The sequence below is a fragment of the Ipomoea triloba genome, chromosome 13 (genome assembly GCF_003576645.1).
Source record: "Ipomoea triloba cultivar NCNSP0323 chromosome 13, ASM357664v1".
Taxonomy (NCBI): Eukaryota; Viridiplantae; Streptophyta; class Magnoliopsida; order Solanales; family Convolvulaceae; genus Ipomoea; species Ipomoea triloba.
Genome location: NC_044928.1, coordinates 7,725,156 through 7,745,089, shown reverse-complemented (window position 1 = coordinate 7,745,089; position 19,934 = coordinate 7,725,156). Strand labels below are relative to the sequence as shown.

The 19,934-nt window shown below is 36.1% G+C and overlaps 1 protein-coding gene and 2 pseudogenes across 1 annotated transcript; all 3 read right to left on the bottom strand.

The window, feature by feature from the left end:
- Nucleotides 1-785: 785 nt before the first annotated feature.
- LOC116001133 lies at nucleotides 786-1,976 on the bottom strand (annotated as a pseudogene).
- Nucleotides 1,977-4,540: 2,564 nt separating this feature from the next.
- Nucleotides 4,541-5,731, bottom strand: LOC116001132 (annotated as a pseudogene).
- Nucleotides 5,732-12,845: 7,114 nt separating this feature from the next.
- On the bottom strand, nucleotides 12,846-15,084 carry LOC116001131 (flavonoid 3',5'-hydroxylase-like). Its single transcript, XM_031241023.1, is given in 3 exon segments — nucleotides 12,846-13,021; nucleotides 13,024-13,530; nucleotides 15,079-15,084. Coding segments are annotated over 3 exon segments (597 nt in total). The 3' UTR covers nucleotides 12,846-12,937.
- Nucleotides 15,085-19,934: the final 4,850 nt, after the last annotated feature.

The window sequence follows — 19,934 nt, the reverse complement described above, 5'->3', positions numbered from 1 at the left end:
ATGAAGTTCAAACTAGTTTAATCAAATCTCCTCCGCTTAGCAGGACTTCGGGGATGTTCCCGATTAAAATTGGGAACATCCTCAACTTCTTCAAATGTGATGGACAGCCGCTCAAGCTCGGATCAGCTAAATTAGCTTTGAATTAAACTTTTATATTTACAAAGTTTTCCAAATCAATTGAATTGCAGTTCAAAAGAGATTTGGTTGGTACCATGTGGGAGTAACGGTATTCCCACAAGACCCAACCTGTTCTCTTTTTATTTCGGTAATGCACTTTGTATGCTTTCAGTCCTAAAAGTTTAATGTTTTCGTCCAAAATAATGACTTCATCAAGTTATATTTTAATCCACTTCGAGCCATATTGCCTTCCAATATATATCAATTACTAGTCGAGAATTGGCTCTTGTCCGTGAAACAGTAATAGTATAACATATTCGCAATCCAGTATGGTAACAACTTAGGTGAATATTCGTAAGCGAATGGTACTTCTAAAATCGGTGTAGGGGTGCATGCGATTTTGTCGCTGAAGAGCTGGAAAAGCTCAATGTCATTCAGATAGAAATCAGCTGCCATCGACACCAGTAAGGTCGTAAAGGCCAAGATTCGGCGTCGAAGGTGGAGAAAGAAGCGCAACACAACGGGCAATTAGCAGAATCGGGGAGAGCGGAGCGATTAGCAGAGAATCTGTTGGGTTTATGGTTTGGGGTTTTTTTTTTTTTTTTAACAAAATAAAATATGGTTTGGGGTTTAGGGTTTAGGGATTTAGTGTTTAGGGGTTTTTTTTTTTGAATAGTAAAGTATTTTTATTGGTAAAAAAATTCTCAAACTAACAAAATACTGAAATAAAAGTACAAAACCTCAGGCCTCCGCCTGGCTTGTGTCATTTTACCTATGATCTGCTGCTTTGTTGTTGCTTCTGGTATTGGTTCACAAGTAGTTCTGCATACAGGAGCTCATTCCAGTTATCCGCCACGCCGGGCAGGCACCAATGGCTGCAGTCTTGGTGTATAAACCAATTTTTCCGCTCCTCAGCTGTCATATTTCGGGTCCGGTACATTGATGGGCGGGCATCCTTTCGGAAATCAGTCATTCTTGTGATATTAAGGTAAGAGACTGGAGTCTTTATATCTTTCAATACTCTATCCAAGACTTCCATCATAGGTACATATGGTTTTAGGTTAGTCCCATTCTTTATAGGCTCCATTTCGCGGTCACACGCCCCGCCAGAGTTCCACTGACCACCAAGGAAATGAGATGCGGAATAACCTCTAAAGGCAATAAACTGTTTTGCAGGATTTATATGGGCATCAATCCATCTTCACCATGTCGTCAAAGCTTTCTGAAAAGCCTCAAGAACATCCAGTTCACGGTAAACGTGTTTGCCTTCCTGATAATAATCGTCCCCTTTGAAAGTCTTCTCGTAAGTCCACCAGTGGCCTGTTACTCCACATGTAATAGAGACCTTTTTGACTGATTTACCGCCGTGTTATTAATCGGCGGTCTCGCTGGTTGCGATGCTCTCTCTCTGGCTGCGACGCTGCGTGATTCGTCACCCACAGGTTTAGGGTTTTTTTTTTTTAAAAAAAAAAAAGCTAAATGTGCATTGCTTTATACATTAGAGACTTTCCAATACCTTTTACAGTAACTCCTGAGGCAATGCTCATTGTGTCTTCTTCTCTATCCATATAGAAAATCTTCAAGTTCATCTTCATTAAATGGGGCCTCTTGTTGATCAGTCTAGATTTAAAGTCATTTAGCAGTGGTCGATCCACTGCACATACACCATCACTATATCGTTACCAACTCCACCTTAACATAGTAGCGACCAGGAAGAGCCAGGGAAGGATTCCCTGCGGTTTGAGGTTAGCACCAGAAACAGAGATTAGAGAAGTAGCTGTTGTGCCATGGGGATGGAGAACAGGAGGGGTGCCATAGGGGTTGACAAAGAAGTTATCAGTGTTAGAAATCAGTATCATCCATTATTATGTACCTATCAAATTTCCAACAATTAGTAAAAAGATCCTTGGGGTCACTAAAACTCCCAACAAACACATTCATTGAAGGAGCACACTGATTGAGCTAAAAAAAAAAAAAGAATAAAAAAATTACTACAGCAGCTTATACCATACATATTTGAATAGCAACTGTGTTTCAGACTAAATTCATATATGCATTTCAGGTTTTTTTTTTTTTTTTTTTTTTTTTGCAGGGAAGAATTTGCAATCAAACACATTCAGACGGTGTATAATAACCTGCCGCGGAAACCTTATCAATTTCAGGATCCCTAAATCATCAAAACCCTAAACCATCAAAACCCTAACCCAAAATCATATAACAAAAACCCGAAAAAAAAACCACGCAGCCCCGCGCAACCTCGCAGCACCCCTGACTTCTACCGCCACCATACCCACTACACCAAACCACCGCTCTCCGCCGGTAACACCAATCACTACCGCAAACCCCGTCTAACAGAAAAGCAGACAACCCCTAAACCCACGCAAAACAAAAAAGAAAAAATACATGGAAAAACACCAGACGAACTCCTTCGAATCCGCTTCGACCGCCTTGAAGACGAAACAACCAAGGAGTATCTTTGTGGTGCAAAAGCCGACGCTCCTGGCCTGGTGGAGATGTAACGACAACGAACAATGTGGTCTGTGGAGAATAAAATAAAAAGACAACAAAATGTGAAGATACGGGCTAGGAAGATGAAACACCAATCAAATAAAGGAAATAATTTTAAAAATTCCTAAATTAAAATGGTAATAATTACATTAAATTACAAAAAGACTAAACAATCCTTCTCCATATTATAATTACCTAAAAAAACTAAAAATCTTATCAAATCTGAATCATTCAAAATAAGACAATAGATAGATTATCAGGATTGAATCTCATGATATAATTTAAATGAGGTGATCTCACTAGATCCAAATCCTATATATGTATGTATGTATGTATGTATGTATGTATGTATGCATGTATGTATGGTGGAGGGCTTAGAGGCATCGCGGTCGCGAGTAATAAGGACTGTACAAGGGAGCCACTACTGCTTGCCATGGCAGAGAAAGCGTATGCGGAGGAAGCGAGGCAACAAATTAAACAAAGAGGCAGATTGAGTTAGCAGAGCATGAATTTGCAAACGCCAAGATGATCAGGAAGCAAGCGTAGAAAGATCTAAACAAAGCACAAGCTCAGAGAATATTAATGTTTGGTTATGTATGACCTATAATAAGAATAAAAGTTTTAAAAATACAAAAAAAAAAAATAATAATAATAATAAAGGCAATTAATCATAATATAATGACATCCAAAGCACCCATATGAACAAAAAAAATCAAAACACAAATCTAAAATCACTAATCCAATCTTAAAAATCATATTACCAATAAGATGGAATGATATATACCTTTTTAATTAAGGGATGCAATATTTAATTGAATGTGTAATCAATTCTCATAGTTGTGTTTTAAAAAATTGTCAACCAAACACTAACCATGATTTTGATTCTCATTCCTAGAGTGTAAACTCATGAATCAAACCTACTCTAATTTTCACTTCGAATTATGTTGTTTTGTCACCACCTCATCAAGCCTTTTTGAGAGAAAGAACGTTGGGCAGCTGAGTAATACAAGGAAATTACAGTGAAGATCAAAGAGACTTGGTAGTTGATTTTTATTTCGAACAATTATGAAGAATACACTAAATAGTGGAGTGACTTCATGAAAATTCCTATATTACTTTTTATTTTGTATCAAATACTTGATAGATTCATAGATTTTCTCTTTGGTGGTATAGAGATAAAATAAATCTTTTATCAATCAAACCATACTATAAAATCTTTAATTACTTTTTATTTGTTACTAGTATTTTCACCAGTGCGATGCACGGAATGGATTTGTTATAATATATTAAGAATATTTAGATCGATATATAATTATATAAATTATAACATCAAATATTATATAGTGCAATGGAGATATGTTTTGGATCGATTATGTTTTCTGATGTTATCCTTGTTTAAATTCTAGCAAATAATTGCTTAATTAATAGCTAATGTGTAGATGTACGTATGCGGTGCTGGAACTTTAGAGATTTTATATATCATTGTTTAGGATTTTTTTAAATTGGACAAATAAGCTCGTTTTCTAGTAACTCAATTATAGGAATCAATTGCTATTCTAATTCATATGTATGGAAGATATATTTTTGTGTAGATATATAACAATTTTTCCATCTTGGAAAAAAACATAATATCACCGGTTGTATTTACACATTATTAAAAACCTCTTTGTAGACAACATTGGTAGTAGCAACACAATCTTGTCCATCCTCGTCTAGAACTAATTAACATTTTCAGGCTATCAAGATGGGAGGCTCGGGAGAAAGTCATGTACAATTGACCGTGATTAAAACTAGTTTTTTAGCAATGACCACAGTGAGTTAGTGTTCGGCCCTGANTTTTTTTTTTTTTTTTAACAAAATAAAATATGGTTTGGGGTTTAGGGTTTAGGGATTTAGTGTTTAGGGGTTTTTTTTTTTGAATAGTAAAGTATTTTTATTGGTAAAAAAATTCTCAAACTAACAAAATACTGAAATAAAAGTACAAAACCTCAGGCCTCCGCCTGGCTTGTGTCATTTTACCTATGATCTGCTGCTTTGTTGTTGCTTCTGGTATTGGTTCACAAGTAGTTCTGCATACAGGAGCTCATTCCAGTTATCCGCCACGCCGGGCAGGCACCAATGGCTGCAGTCTTGGTGTATAAACCAATTTTTCCGCTCCTCAGCTGTCATATTTCGGGTCCGGTACATTGATGGGCGGGCATCCTTTCGGAAATCAGTCATTCTTGTGATATTAAGGTAAGAGACTGGAGTCTTTATATCTTTCAATACTCTATCCAAGACTTCCATCATAGGTACATATGGTTTTAGGTTAGTCCCATTCTTTATAGGCTCCATTTCGCGGTCACACGCCCCGCCAGAGTTCCACTGACCACCAAGGAAATGAGATGCGGAATAACCTCTAAAGGCAATAAACTGTTTTGCAGGATTTATATGGGCATCAATCCATCTTCACCATGTCGTCAAAGCTTTCTGAAAAGCCTCAAGAACATCCAGTTCACGGTAAACGTGTTTGCCTTCCTGATAATAATCGTCCCCTTTGAAAGTCTTCTCGTAAGTCCACCAGTGGCCTGTTACTCCACATGTAATAGAGACCTTTTTGACTGATTTACCGCCGTGTTATTAATCGGCGGTCTCGCTGGTTGCGATGCTCTCTCTCTGGCTGCGACGCTGCGTGATTCGTCACCCACAGGTTTAGGGTTTTTTTTTTTTAAAAAAAAAAAAGCTAAATGTGCATTGCTTTATACATTAGAGACTTTCCAATACCTTTTACAGTAACTCCTGAGGCAATGCTCATTGTGTCTTCTTCTCTATCCATATAGAAAATCTTCAAGTTCATCTTCATTAAATGGGGCCTCTTGTTGATCAGTCTAGATTTAAAGTCATTTAGCAGTGGTCGATCCACTGCACATACACCATCACTATATCGTTACCAACTCCACCTTAACATAGTAGCGACCAGGAAGAGCCAGGGAAGGATTCCCTGCGGTTTGAGGTTAGCACCAGAAACAGAGATTAGAGAAGTAGCTGTTGTGCCATGGGGATGGAGAACAGGAGGGGTGCCATAGGGGTTGACAAAGAAGTTATCAGTGTTAGAAATCAGTATCATCCATTATTATGTACCTATCAAATTTCCAACAATTAGTAAAAAGATCCTTGGGGTCACTAAAACTCCCAACAAACACATTCATTGAAGGAGCACACTGATTGAGCTAAAAAAAAAAAAAGAATAAAAAAATTACTACAGCAGCTTATACCATACATATTTGAATAGCAACTGTGTTTCAGACTAAATTCATATATGCATTTCAGGTTTTTTTTTTTTTTTTTTTTTTTTTGCAGGGAAGAATTTGCAATCAAACACATTCAGACGGTGTATAATAACCTGCCGCGGAAACCTTATCAATTTCAGGATCCCTAAATCATCAAAACCCTAAACCATCAAAACCCTAACCCAAAATCATATAACAAAAACCCGAAAAAAAAACCACGCAGCCCCGCGCAACCTCGCAGCACCCCTGACTTCTACCGCCACCATACCCACTACACCAAACCACCGCTCTCCGCCGGTAACACCAATCACTACCGCAAACCCCGTCTAACAGAAAAGCAGACAACCCCTAAACCCACGCAAAACAAAAAAGAAAAAATACATGGAAAAACACCAGACGAACTCCTTCGAATCCGCTTCGACCGCCTTGAAGACGAAACAACCAAGGAGTATCTTTGTGGTGCAAAAGCCGACGCTCCTGGCCTGGTGGAGATGTAACGACAACGAACAATGTGGTCTGTGGAGAATAAAATAAAAAGACAACAAAATGTGAAGATACGGGCTAGGAAGATGAAACACCAATCAAATAAAGGAAATAATTTTAAAAATTCCTAAATTAAAATGGTAATAATTACATTAAATTACAAAAAGACTAAACAATCCTTCTCCATATTATAATTACCTAAAAAAACTAAAAATCTTATCAAATCTGAATCATTCAAAATAAGACAATAGATAGATTATCAGGATTGAATCTCATGATATAATTTAAATGAGGTGATCTCACTAGATCCAAATCCTATATATGTATGTATGTATGTATGTATGTATGTATGTATGCATGTATGTATGGTGGAGGGCTTAGAGGCATCGCGGTCGCGAGTAATAAGGACTGTACAAGGGAGCCACTACTGCTTGCCATGGCAGAGAAAGCGTATGCGGAGGAAGCGAGGCAACAAATTAAACAAAGAGGCAGATTGAGTTAGCAGAGCATGAATTTGCAAACGCCAAGATGATCAGGAAGCAAGCGTAGAAAGATCTAAACAAAGCACAAGCTCAGAGAATATTAATGTTTGGTTATGTATGACCTATAATAAGAATAAAAGTTTTAAAAATACAAAAAAAAAAAATAATAATAATAATAAAGGCAATTAATCATAATATAATGACATCCAAAGCACCCATATGAACAAAAAAAATCAAAACACAAATCTAAAATCACTAATCCAATCTTAAAAATCATATTACCAATAAGATGGAATGATATATACCTTTTTAATTAAGGGATGCAATATTTAATTGAATGTGTAATCAATTCTCATAGTTGTGTTTTAAAAAATTGTCAACCAAACACTAACCATGATTTTGATTCTCATTCCTAGAGTGTAAACTCATGAATCAAACCTACTCTAATTTTCACTTCGAATTATGTTGTTTTGTCACCACCTCATCAAGCCTTTTTGAGAGAAAGAACGTTGGGCAGCTGAGTAATACAAGGAAATTACAGTGAAGATCAAAGAGACTTGGTAGTTGATTTTTATTTCGAACAATTATGAAGAATACACTAAATAGTGGAGTGACTTCATGAAAATTCCTATATTACTTTTTATTTTGTATCAAATACTTGATAGATTCATAGATTTTCTCTTTGGTGGTATAGAGATAAAATAAATCTTTTATCAATCAAACCATACTATAAAATCTTTAATTACTTTTTATTTGTTACTAGTATTTTCACCAGTGCGATGCACGGAATGGATTTGTTATAATATATTAAGAATATTTAGATCGATATATAATTATATAAATTATAACATCAAATATTATATAGTGCAATGGAGATATGTTTTGGATCGATTATGTTTTCTGATGTTATCCTTGTTTAAATTCTAGCAAATAATTGCTTAATTAATAGCTAATGTGTAGATGTACGTATGCGGTGCTGGAACTTTAGAGATTTTATATATCATTGTTTAGGATTTTTTTAAATTGGACAAATAAGCTCGTTTTCTAGTAACTCAATTATAGGAATCAATTGCTATTCTAATTCATATGTATGGAAGATATATTTTTGTGTAGATATATAACAATTTTTCCATCTTGGAAAAAAACATAATATCACCGGTTGTATTTACACATTATTAAAAACCTCTTTGTAGACAACATTGGTAGTAGCAACACAATCTTGTCCATCCTCGTCTAGAACTAATTAACATTTTCAGGCTATCAAGATGGGAGGCTCGGGAGAAAGTCATGTACAATTGACCGTGATTAAAACTAGTTTTTTAGCAATGACCACAGTGAGTTAGTGTTCGGCCCTGACTTTTGTTAATAGTCATGGCATATGCAAGCATCAATGGGAATTATTTATGCTGGAACTTGAAGGGCAATCTCGTATCAGAAAGAACGAGAGACATTCGAGGGATAAGAACTTTGGTTCCTTCATGTGTCCCATTAACTATTCTTGCTTCTACAATTTGATCTGCCAATCTCGTGATGATGATCCACGTACCGTTATAAAGACCAAGAGAATGGCCTATCTTCCGTAATAACATAACATGTGCATCGACCTTTAATTAATGTCAATGAATGATTAAGAAAATCATACAATCTCAGACTATTTAAGAATTTAGGAGTATGTCCTTCTAATAGATTTTCACCGTCTCGTTCTGCCTTACACAAAAAGTTACAACTTAAATATGTTCGTCCTTTTGAAATATTCATGTTGCACATGTACTGATTAATTTGATCAACGACATCTAAAGTCTGCGACTCATCAAGCGTGCTATATCTTGAGCTTGAAATTTTAAAAAATCACTTTAATGTAATTAAAGCATTGAGTCATAACAATATTGACACTGAAATTTTAATTTTATAATCTACATGTATATATTTTGTGATTTTTTCCATAAAATTAGTTTTGATAGTCAAACTGTAAAACATATTGATTTTACCAATCACTAAATTTCAAAATGTTTTAGATTGATTCCCAGGTATATATAATTAAAACTCACATCTAAAGCCTAATTGTTTTGTCAATATTTCATACATACAAAGCAAGTCTCTGACTATTGTGAGAAGTTAGTAACCTTGAGTCTAACATACAACATATAAAGCATTGTGTGATAGTGGGTAGTAATTTTGAAGTAAGACCATTCAAGCATATAAGCATGTTTCAAGTTTGTTTGTATGCTCTCAAAATTCAAATAATCATACTGGCATCAGCAATAAACAAAAATATATCAGAATGTATGATTCATATATCTAATATGTTAATCCGAACTTCACTACAGATTACCAAATGGACTGTATGGCTTTTTGGAATGATGCCCATCCAAACTGTTGAAATGCGATATTCATAACCGTTGATTAGCAGACTACTCATGATTCATATTTCATAAAGTATCTGTTTCTTATGATATTATGATTTATAACATATAAGAATCGACAAATAAACTATAGTATGAGTCTTCCTTGCATGCAACAAATATCACAAAAATTCAGTGTTCTAAAATAAATGTATAAATGCAATATGTAGATAATTTGCATTGCATTATATATCATTAATTTAATTACTTGTCGGTTAGCTATTGCAAGATCTTGAAGTACACTTATATTTTGATATTCAGTAAGTATAACTATATTAGATAAAAATTCACCTGGAAGTAATGGGATAATCAGTTGAGTGATTGTTGGTTGACCGTAGAGCATTGATATTCTCTGGACAGATAACTGTTGAAAAAAAATAGCATAAAATGACATTTTAGTGGCTATATTGTAGTACAAATATATGTGGAGTCCCTTTTTGATTTGGGTCGGATCAAAGTGGATTCGGATTCTTCGTAGTTATACGAAAAGATTGATATATTGTACGCTCAAAATGGATAATGGCTGAAGGAGAAATTGGTTCTCAAAATTGACCCATTTGAGTTAGAAAAAACTTTCAAGTAGCTTTTATCCCACATTGGTTTGGGAAGTGGGTTTGCACCATTACTTATACAAGAGTCTTTCTATGGCTTTTTGAATTGTATAGCATAGAGGTTTTCTCTCGCGCGGGGGCAGGGGGGGGGGGGGGGGGGGGGGGGGGGCAAATCAAATCCCAAAATGAAATTGAAAAGGCTTGACTCGTGTTGTTTCGAAAATTGGCGCCTATACTTGCGGGTTGAGTTATGCCAAATTTTCGTAACATCAACCATTGGACAGGGATTTTTTTTTTTTGTTTTTTTGTACAATTATAGTAGGAATTGTATTATTATATTTTACAATATTACGCAAACCTTAATAGTATAGCAGTGTTTTGGACGGAAAGTTAAAATTGAGGATTTTGTTTTTACTAATAGTATATAGATTGCATTGCAGGGAAATATATGTACTGTATTGTTACGATTAATAATTTTAATCTAGAATTGTATTACGAATAGGAACGTAGAGAAGAATATATTTTATTAGGAATTGTATTACCATATTTTAATGTACAATTGTATTACGAATATGAATTGTATTACCATATTTTACAATATTACACAAACCTTAATAGTAAAGGGATGTTTTGGGGGGGAAGTACAAATTGAGGATTTTGTTTTTTATTAATAGTATAGATTGCATTGGAGGGAAATATATGTACTGTATTACTACGATTAGTAATTTTAATCTAGAATTGTATTACAAATAGGAACGTAGGAAAGAATATATTTTATTAGGAATTGTATTATCATATTTTATAATATTACGCAAATCTTAATAGTATATGAGTGTTTTGGGCGGGAAGTTAAAATTGACGATTTTGTTTGTATTAATAGTATACATTGCATTGCAGGAAAATATATATACTGTATTATTACGATTAGTAATTTTAATCTTGTATAACGAATAGGAACGCATCCATGGAAGAATATATTTTATTATGAATTGTATTACCGTATTTTAATGTACAATTGCATTACGAATAGGAATTGTATTACCCTATTTTACAATATTACGGAAACCTTAATAGTATATGAGTGTTTTGGGCGGGAAGTTAAAATTGAGGATTTTGTTTTTATTAATAGTATATATAGATTAGTAAATAAATCTTGACAAAAATGTGATTATACTTTTAAGAGTTGTATCATATTAACTGTTGTTGAGAACAATAGTTATGAGAATGATCTAAAGGAAAACAGAGAATAGAAAACAAAAAATGAAAATTGAAAAATAGAGAAATAGAAGACATAGAACAATTTCCTCAAGTAACATGCCCCTATTGTGCCTAGAATACAGAGTCCCAATACACCCAAGTTTCTCTAGAGAGAATATTGAGCTTGTCCCTTATATCATTTAACATTGTTATGGTTAGTGGTTTGGTAAAAATGTTTGCCAATTGGTCTTTTTGTGGATATGTAGTTTACTTGTATTTCCTTGGATGCTACTTTGTCAGGAACAAAATAGTAGTTATTGAGTTGATCAATTATCACATGTTCTTTAGTGCTCAATGAGAAGGGTGAAGACCTTTGAATAGATAGAGATTCTGATCATCCAAACTAATTGGTTGGCCGGCTTCTACACGAAGTCCAATTAAAACCTTGGCTTTACCAAGATACTCACTCATAGTGACATCCCACTAACGCAAAACCTACAGCTGACTATGCAGATTCAAATATCGTGCCCGAGAAGAAGACACAAAGGCGATTTCAATAGTCTGCCATAAAGCCCGAGACATGGCATGCCCCACTACAATATATAAAACTTCATCGGACAGAGACGAGATGAGCATGAACAAAATAAAAGAATCCTAATAGATCAAATTTTTTACCACATGATTGGCTACAATAGAACACTCACCCGAAGCCTTAATAAATGAAGTCAGGCACGATAACGTGCGATCAACGTATCCACTGAGATTTTGACCGCAGAGAAATGGAACAAGATGAGTCTTCCAGAACATATAGTTTGAGCAAGTAAGTTTAATGGAGGTGTTGGGTTGTTTGTAGGGTATTTATCGGGGTTGTGGTTGGATAGGTAATATTAGTGATGGTGCAAAAAGAGGAGGTGGTGTCGTTGGTCGGCATCAGCGGTGGTGGTTTTTTTTGTAAGGTTTGTAGTCGTGGATCATTTGGTCTACTGATACAGATGAGAACAAAAGTTCTGAGAATGATCTTATTATTGATCAATCCATTGTATTTAAAGTAGATGAAGATAAGTATTCATAAGAATACAAAGAGTTCCATGAACTAACTGATATATTCTTAAATCTCAATAATACGAGGAGAGGGAGAATAAATTATAGTGTTCATAGAATACATAGTCATAATTAAAATTAGGTAAAAAAACAAGAAAATAAAGAGAATAAATAAGCACACCGCCCCTTAAATCAACATATTTTTTTTTTTTTTTGAAATAGAAAGTTAAGAGTTAATTCCACTTTTAGTTTTAGAGTTACATGTGAAAGTCCACTTTTAATTCTTTTTTTTTATCAGAATATTTATATTAGGTCTTACTATTATTGTGGTATGACTATTTTTTGTCCTCTGTCAACAAAATCGTCGAAATGTCGTTAAATACAAATGCATTTTAATTATTTTTATACAAAGTGAGTTGTCCCGGTTATATTTTTATGTTTATTTTTTTGGAAAACTTCATAATTGAAGACCGAAATGACTTTGTATTTAACGACATTAAAACTATTTTGTTGATACAGGATCAGAAATGGTCATGTTACAATACTACTAGGATCAAATGTAGATGTTCTAATAAAAAAAAAAAGACTAAAAGTGATTGTCACTTATAAATCTGGGAAAAAAAAAGAATTAACTCGAAAGTGAAATAAAAATACATGTACTAGAATTTTTTATTTTTAGTGTCTTAGATTTTATTACTTCATACCAATTAATTTTAATTCTGATACTGAAATTACAACGTCAAAATTGTAAGCCAGATCAGAAATTTAGAATGCCAACAAATCTTCTATGACAGCTTTCTTGAAATAAACAATTGCATAATCAAAGGGAAGCAATAGAACATGAAGTACCATTGCAGAATCCCCTGTGATGTTTTGCTTGTAGCTTACTAATAGAGTGTTGGATGAGATAATCTTGGAGTTGGGATTGCAACCAGAGCAATTCTTTTCTTCAACACAATCCCAAACTTCAATTCTCTGAAAGCTCTAACTTATCTCCTTGAGCCATTTTCCAGTCAAAAGAGTGAATCATTGAGGCAAGTGCATACATGAACATCCTCTCAGCCGACGCCATCCCAGCACAAATTCTTTTCCCAGAACCAAAAGGGAAGTAGTTGAAGTCTTTCCCAGTGAAATCCCATTTGTTGTCCAAAAATCTCTCGGGACGAAAATCTAATGGATTTTCCCAGATGGAAGGGTCTCTATGTATTGCCCAGACATTCACAAAAACACGAGATCCTTTCGGGACTGTGTATCCCCCAACGAGGCAAGTTTGGGTGGGGCAGTGAGGCACCAAGAGTGGGAGAGTTGGATGCAGGCGCAGTGTTTCTTTCATTACAGCATACAGATATGGAAGCTGATGAATGTGAGATTCCTCAACAATGTTGTCTTTTCCCACCAATGCATCCACCTCTTCTTGTAATTTGTTTATGACTTGTGGTTTATTCATGATCTCAGCCAGGGCATAACTGAAAGTTGCAGCCTACAAAGAATCATGGAGTGCTCTAATCAAATCTTGAAACATGGTTGAAGAGCTTTGACAGTGGGAGAGCTAAGGCACAGAGATATTATTTTCTATAATATTTTCATTTCTTGTACTGTATGTCTGTATCCCTGGAACACGACATATCCCTAAGTCCCTAACCAGACAGCTCAGTACCGAATACTTCACACAACTGCTGTGAAACTTTGTTTTACGTCGGTGGGGTCTACTCCGATTTTAATTCGCACGTTGTTTTGCCGGTACTTTTTTCTTTGATTCGATCAATACCTGATGGAATTACTATTTATTCTAATGGTAGAAATTAATCAAGTGCAAGTAATTAAAGGGTAAAGAATATAAAAGTAAAAGGACAATGAAAAGATAGAGCAATGTGTTAGGAACACCTTCTACTTAGATTTTGATGATACCCAACATAGGAGTTTAGACTCCCAATTCGTTTGTCAAGTCGAGTTCTTAAGTTGAACAGTTCGTTACTAGAATCGATAACCAGAAGAGAAGACAACAAGTACTAAGAAGCATCACCTCGTGGTAACTTTAGTTAACCCGAGTTGTTAGTCTTCAATGATTCGACATCAAGAACGAGTTATAGAAGGACGAAGACTTGAAAACCTGAAGAACAGAAGACAAAGGCCAAGAGGTTGCAAAAAAGATCGAGCCGTGAAAGGGTCTACATCTTGAAGTTCATCAAAGCCGAATGATAAAGAACGATCATTCGAGGAGTTTTGGGACGAAAGATAAAGTCAATCATTTGTTGTTGAGCACCAAAGGCATGAGTCATTACACGATTCGATTAGACAAGCCAGAAACATTCTAAGTGATTCTCTATCCGAAGCCTTTGAGTGTGGGATAATTTTTCATGGACAAACCGAGTCCTAGTAACAGATCCCAAATTCAACTTTCACGAAATGCCATGTCCTTTTGTGCAGAACTATAGGACAAAAGGTTTGCATGCTTTAAGAATAAAATGGCTAAAAAGTATTGACACCCATGGACTCAATACCCAGCGGTACGTTATTACTTTGAAATTTTGTCTTCCCTCCAACGGGACAGAATTCCTCACCTATAAATATCCCTTTCCTATTCAGAAGAAGGTGCTTGTCATTTTAAGAACATACGAGATTTCAAAAAGTTTAAGTTTACAAGTAACAAACTGACCAGTGATTGAGAAGAGAGAATAAGCTTCAAAGTTCACATCTAAAACTCAATGAAATCTTGAGTTGTTTCAACGATTGATATTCAGATTCATCTACACCAAGATTTCAGTTTGAGAAAAGAAGAAACCATTTCTTCAAACAACACTCTCGACTTGGAGAAGTAGAAAAAGGCAGAGTAAATTCAAGGAGTTGGAAAACCTGTTGGTGCAAGTTTGCGATCCGGCTTTCTGATCAAGGAGGCAGACTTGGTGGTGACATTGTACGAAAGGATTAGTGCAATCCATCACGAGTTGTGAAGAAGAGTGAACTAGATTTCCTTAACAGCCGAACCACTATAAAAATTCTATCTCTCTCTCTCTCTCTCTTTACTTACTTGCATTACTTACTACTTGCATCTTATCATATCGACCAAGCCATAACATTTTTTGTAAACAAACAAAGCGTGCAAAGTCAATTTAAAAGCAACCAAGTTCTTACATATTCCGCTGCAAACCTTTGACTGAATCCTTACTCATATCTCTTGAGAAAGAGTATTGGTTTGTGAAGAATTTTTCAAAATGCCAGTGAGTCTATTCAACCCCCGTGCCCTCTAGACTCACTCCTCTATTCATTCGGGACCAACAAGTGGTATCAGAGCAGTTTCCTTGACTAGTAAACACTCTGTGTGTACTGCCTGGAGATCTCATTTTCAAAATTCAAAAATCTCATTTTACTTTGCACGATCATTTTCAAATTGGATCATCATCATCCCTCTAAACATCTTATGTTTAACTTGTCAAAATTTGATGATTAGAAGGTTCGAATGCAAGCACATTTAACTGTTATTCAAGACGAGAAATGGGACGTCATTGCTGACGGACCCATCGTAATCATGTTGGAAAATCCTAATCGACCTGCACAAGGACCAATTGCGTCAGAACTTGTCCCCAAGCCCAAACACTCCTACGTTGCACAGGAACGTACTTGTTGAAAGTAGGGAGTCAAAGTTAGGAAATTTATTTTAGGAAAATATTTTAGGAATAATGGAGAGATTGAGGATGATTTTCAATCTCCTAAAAATCATCATCTTGATTTTTCAGTTACCATTGTTTAAGGGATGAATTAAGCTAATTAGTTATTTTCTATATTAGAGTAGGTTGTTAGTTGTATATATACTGCTGTAATCACACCATATTTTGTAAGAAAGAATTTCAGATTTTCTTCATGGTATCAGAGCTAGGTTTCTGAACCTTAGTATATTCAGGCCAATTTTTCTTGGCTTTCTTTTCTCAATTCTCAAGCCATGACAAAATACGGAATAGCCTCATCACAAACTTCCAACATCACTACAACGGAAGCAGGAGGCAGTTCAGAAACTCCAAACCTCAGTGGCAGTGATTCCTCTCCCATTCTCATCACAGGACACAAATTGAATGGCCAAAACTATTTGCAGTGGTCACAATCTGTGTTGCTGTTCATTTGTGGTAAAGGAAAGGATGACTATCTCAGAGGAACAGCAGCCAAACCAGAGACTACAGAACCAGGTTTCAGGAAGTGGAAGATTGAAAATAGTATGATCATGTCATGGCTTATCAATTCCATGAACAATGACATAGGTGAAAATTTTTTGCTATTTGAGACTGCACAAGAAATATGGGATGCAGCCAAAGAAACTTACTCTAGTTCTGAAAATACTTCAGAGCTGTTTCGAGTTGAATCAACACTCCATGATTTCCGCCAAGGAGAGCAATCTGTTACTCTATTACAATACTCTCACACGGTATTGGCAACAACTTGATTTATTTGAGACTCACTCATGGAAATGTCCAGAAGATGCAGCAAAATATAGGCAGATTATGGAACAAAAGAAACTGTTCAAGTTTCTCTTAGGGCTTAACGGGGAGTTAGACGATGTTCGGGGTCGAATCATGGGGACTAAACCACTCCCTAGTCTCAGGGAAGCTTTTTCAAAGGTTAGGCGTGAAGAAAGTAGAAAGAAAGTGATGATGGGATCTAAGGAACAACCTGCCTCAACATTGGATTCCTCTGCTCTTGCTGTCTGTTCATCAAACAATAATGGTGGTGGTCGTCAGAAACAAGAAAGACCTTGGTGTGAGTATTGTAAGAAATTGGGCCATTACAAAGAGACTTGTTGGAAGCTCCATGGTAAACCTGCTGACTGGAAACCAAAGCCACGGTTTGATAGAGACAACAAAGCACATGTGGTTTCCAACGTTGATAATGCTCATGTTCCTGAGCTTAGCCCATTTAACAAAGAACAGATGAATTTGCTGCAAAAACTATTTAGTCAAGTTGGCAATGGTAGCGTTACTGGGACTGGTATGGTTGCTCAAACAGATCCACATACAGCCTTCATGGTTAACAAAGGAGGAATGAGGCCGTGGATAGTTGACACAGGTGCTTCTGATCACATGACAGGAGATGCTTCTCTTCTCCAAAATTACAAGCCAAGCAGTGGTCAATCATTTGTCCGTATTGCTGATAGTTCAGGTTCAAAAATTGTCGGGACAGGTTCTGTTCAACTTACTAAAGAGTTGCATCTTGACTCTGTCCTACATGTTCCAGACTTAGATTGTAATCTTTTGTCCATTAGCAAATTGGCTCGTGATCTTCAATGTGTTACTAAATTTTATCCAAACTTGTGTGTTTTTCATGACTTGAAATCGGGAAAGATGATTGGCAGTGCTGAACTGTGCTCCGGGCTCTATCTCTTCTCAAGTTGTCGATCTTCAATTGAAGTTTCTCAAGCAAGTTGTGCCCAATCTCAAAGTATGTTAGAATCCTTTCTTATGTCCAATTCCAATATCAATAAAGATAGTGAAATCATATTGTTACACTATCGTCTTGGTCATCCTAGCTTTGTGTACCTCTCTAAATTGTTTCCAAAACTATTCATCAATAAAACTCCAGCATCTTTTCATTGTGAAATCTGTCAGATTGCTAAGCATACTCGAAATGTTTATCCTCAAATTCCATACAAACCTTCCACTGCTTTTTCATTGATTCATAGTGATGTGTGGGGTCCCTCGCGGATAAAAAATGTTTCTGGCACTCGATGGTTTGTGACATTTGTTGATGATCATACACGGGTAACTTGGGTTTTTCTTATGAGAGACAAGTCAGAGGTTGGGAAAATTTTTCAAACCTTTAATCTTATGGTCCAAAACCTATATAACTCTAAGATTCAGATACTCAAGTCAGACAATGCTAGAGAGTACTTCACTAGTAGTCTTAATACCTATCTACAAAGTCATCGGATTATCCATATAAGCTCTTGCGTCAACACCCCCCAACAAAATGGGGTGGCTGACGAAAGAATAGACATCTCTTGGAAGTTGCCCGGTGCCTTATGTTTTCTTCTCATGTTCCTAATTGTTTTTGGGGGGAAGCCATTCTCACAGCCACTTATCTCATTAATCGTATGCCATCTAGAGTCCTTAATTTTAAAAACCCACGTCAACTTCTTTTGCAGTGTTTTCCTCACATACAGGCAGTCTCATCTGATTTACCACTCAAGGTATTTGGTTGCACCGCATTTGTTCATGTGTATCCCCAACACCGTAACAAATTTGATCCTAGAGCCAATAAGTGTATTTTTCTAGGATATTCCCCAACACAAAAAGGATACAAGTGTTATTCTCCAACCACCAAAAAGTTCTACACCACTATGGATGTCTCTTTCTTTGAACATATCTCATTCTATCCCAAATCTCATGTTCAGGGGGAGAGCATTAATAAACATCAAATTTGGGAATCCTTTCCAGAGTCTGTACCCTTTGCCCATTCAGAGTCACTAAATTCTTCTCAACCCATGTCTTCTCAACCTATGGTGGTTATTGATTCTGCACAAGAGTCACCCACACTTGCTGTCTCTTCTCCGGTACCTATTCAGTCTCCCGTACCCATTTCTTCTGTGGCTCCACAACTTGCTAATGAAAATTTTCAAGTTTACACTAGGAAGAAGAAAAGACAGGAGTTAGAGCACGGATCACAGCCAACATGTGGCCAAGGCATTGACTCGACTTCAAGTCCTCTTGAGGAAAACATGGGTTTGGATAAGGGTGGAAAATTACCCAGTCCTATTATAGATGACTCTAACATGCCAATTGCATTGAGGAAGGGTGTTAGGAGATGTACAAGTCATCCAATTGGGAATTATGTTACTTATGTAGGATTGTCACCATCTTACAAAGCATTTGTTACTTCTCTTGATGATATTCAGATTCCCAACACAATTCAAGAGGCATTAGAGAATCCAGAATGGAAGAAAGCAGTACAAGATGAGATTGATGCACTTGAGAAGAATGGAACATGGACTATTACTGATTTGCCAGTTGGGAAAAGGCCCGTGGGGTGCAAGTGGATTTTCACCATAAAGTATAAAGCAAATGGATCAATTGAGAGATTCAAGGCTCGGTTGGTGGCTAGAGGATTTACACAATCCTATGGGATAGATTACCAAGAAACTTTTGCTCCTGTTGCAAAGCTTAACACTATAAGAATTCTTCTCTCATTAGCTGTCAACCAAGATTGGTACTTGCAACAGTTGGACATAAAAAATGCTTTTCTAAATGGTGACCTTGAAGAGGAAGTCTACATGGAAATCCCACCTGGTTTCAAAGAAGGTATGGCAAAGAATCAAGTTTGCAAACTCAAGAAGTCCTTGTATGGCCTTAAACAATCACCCCGAGCCTGGTTTGATAGATTCACGAAGGTGATTTTGAAGCTTGGCTATAAACAAGGTCAGTCTGATCATACTCTGTTTGTTAAGAAATCTCATACAGGAAAAATTGCAATACTGATAGTCTATGTTGATGATATTATTCTGTCTGGGAATGATGTGGAAGAATTACAGAGTTTGAAGAAGTGTCTGTCAAAAGAATTTGAGGTTAAAGATCTTGGAAATCTAAAATATTTCCTTGGGATGGAAGTGGCTAGATCAAGGCAAGGCATTATTGTTTCTCAAAGGAAATACATTTTAGATCTTCTCAAGGAAACTGGCATGCTTGGGTGTAAGCCAGTTGATACTCCTATGGACAGTCAAAATAAACTTGGAATTGAGAGCGAAAGTGCACTTGTAGATAGGGGGAGGTATCAACGACTTGTTGGACGCTTGATTTATCTTTCACACACTCGACCAGATATTGGTTTTGCAGTGAGTGTTGTGAGTCAATTCATGCACAGTCCTACAGAGAGACACATGGAGGCAGTCTATAGAATTCTTAGATA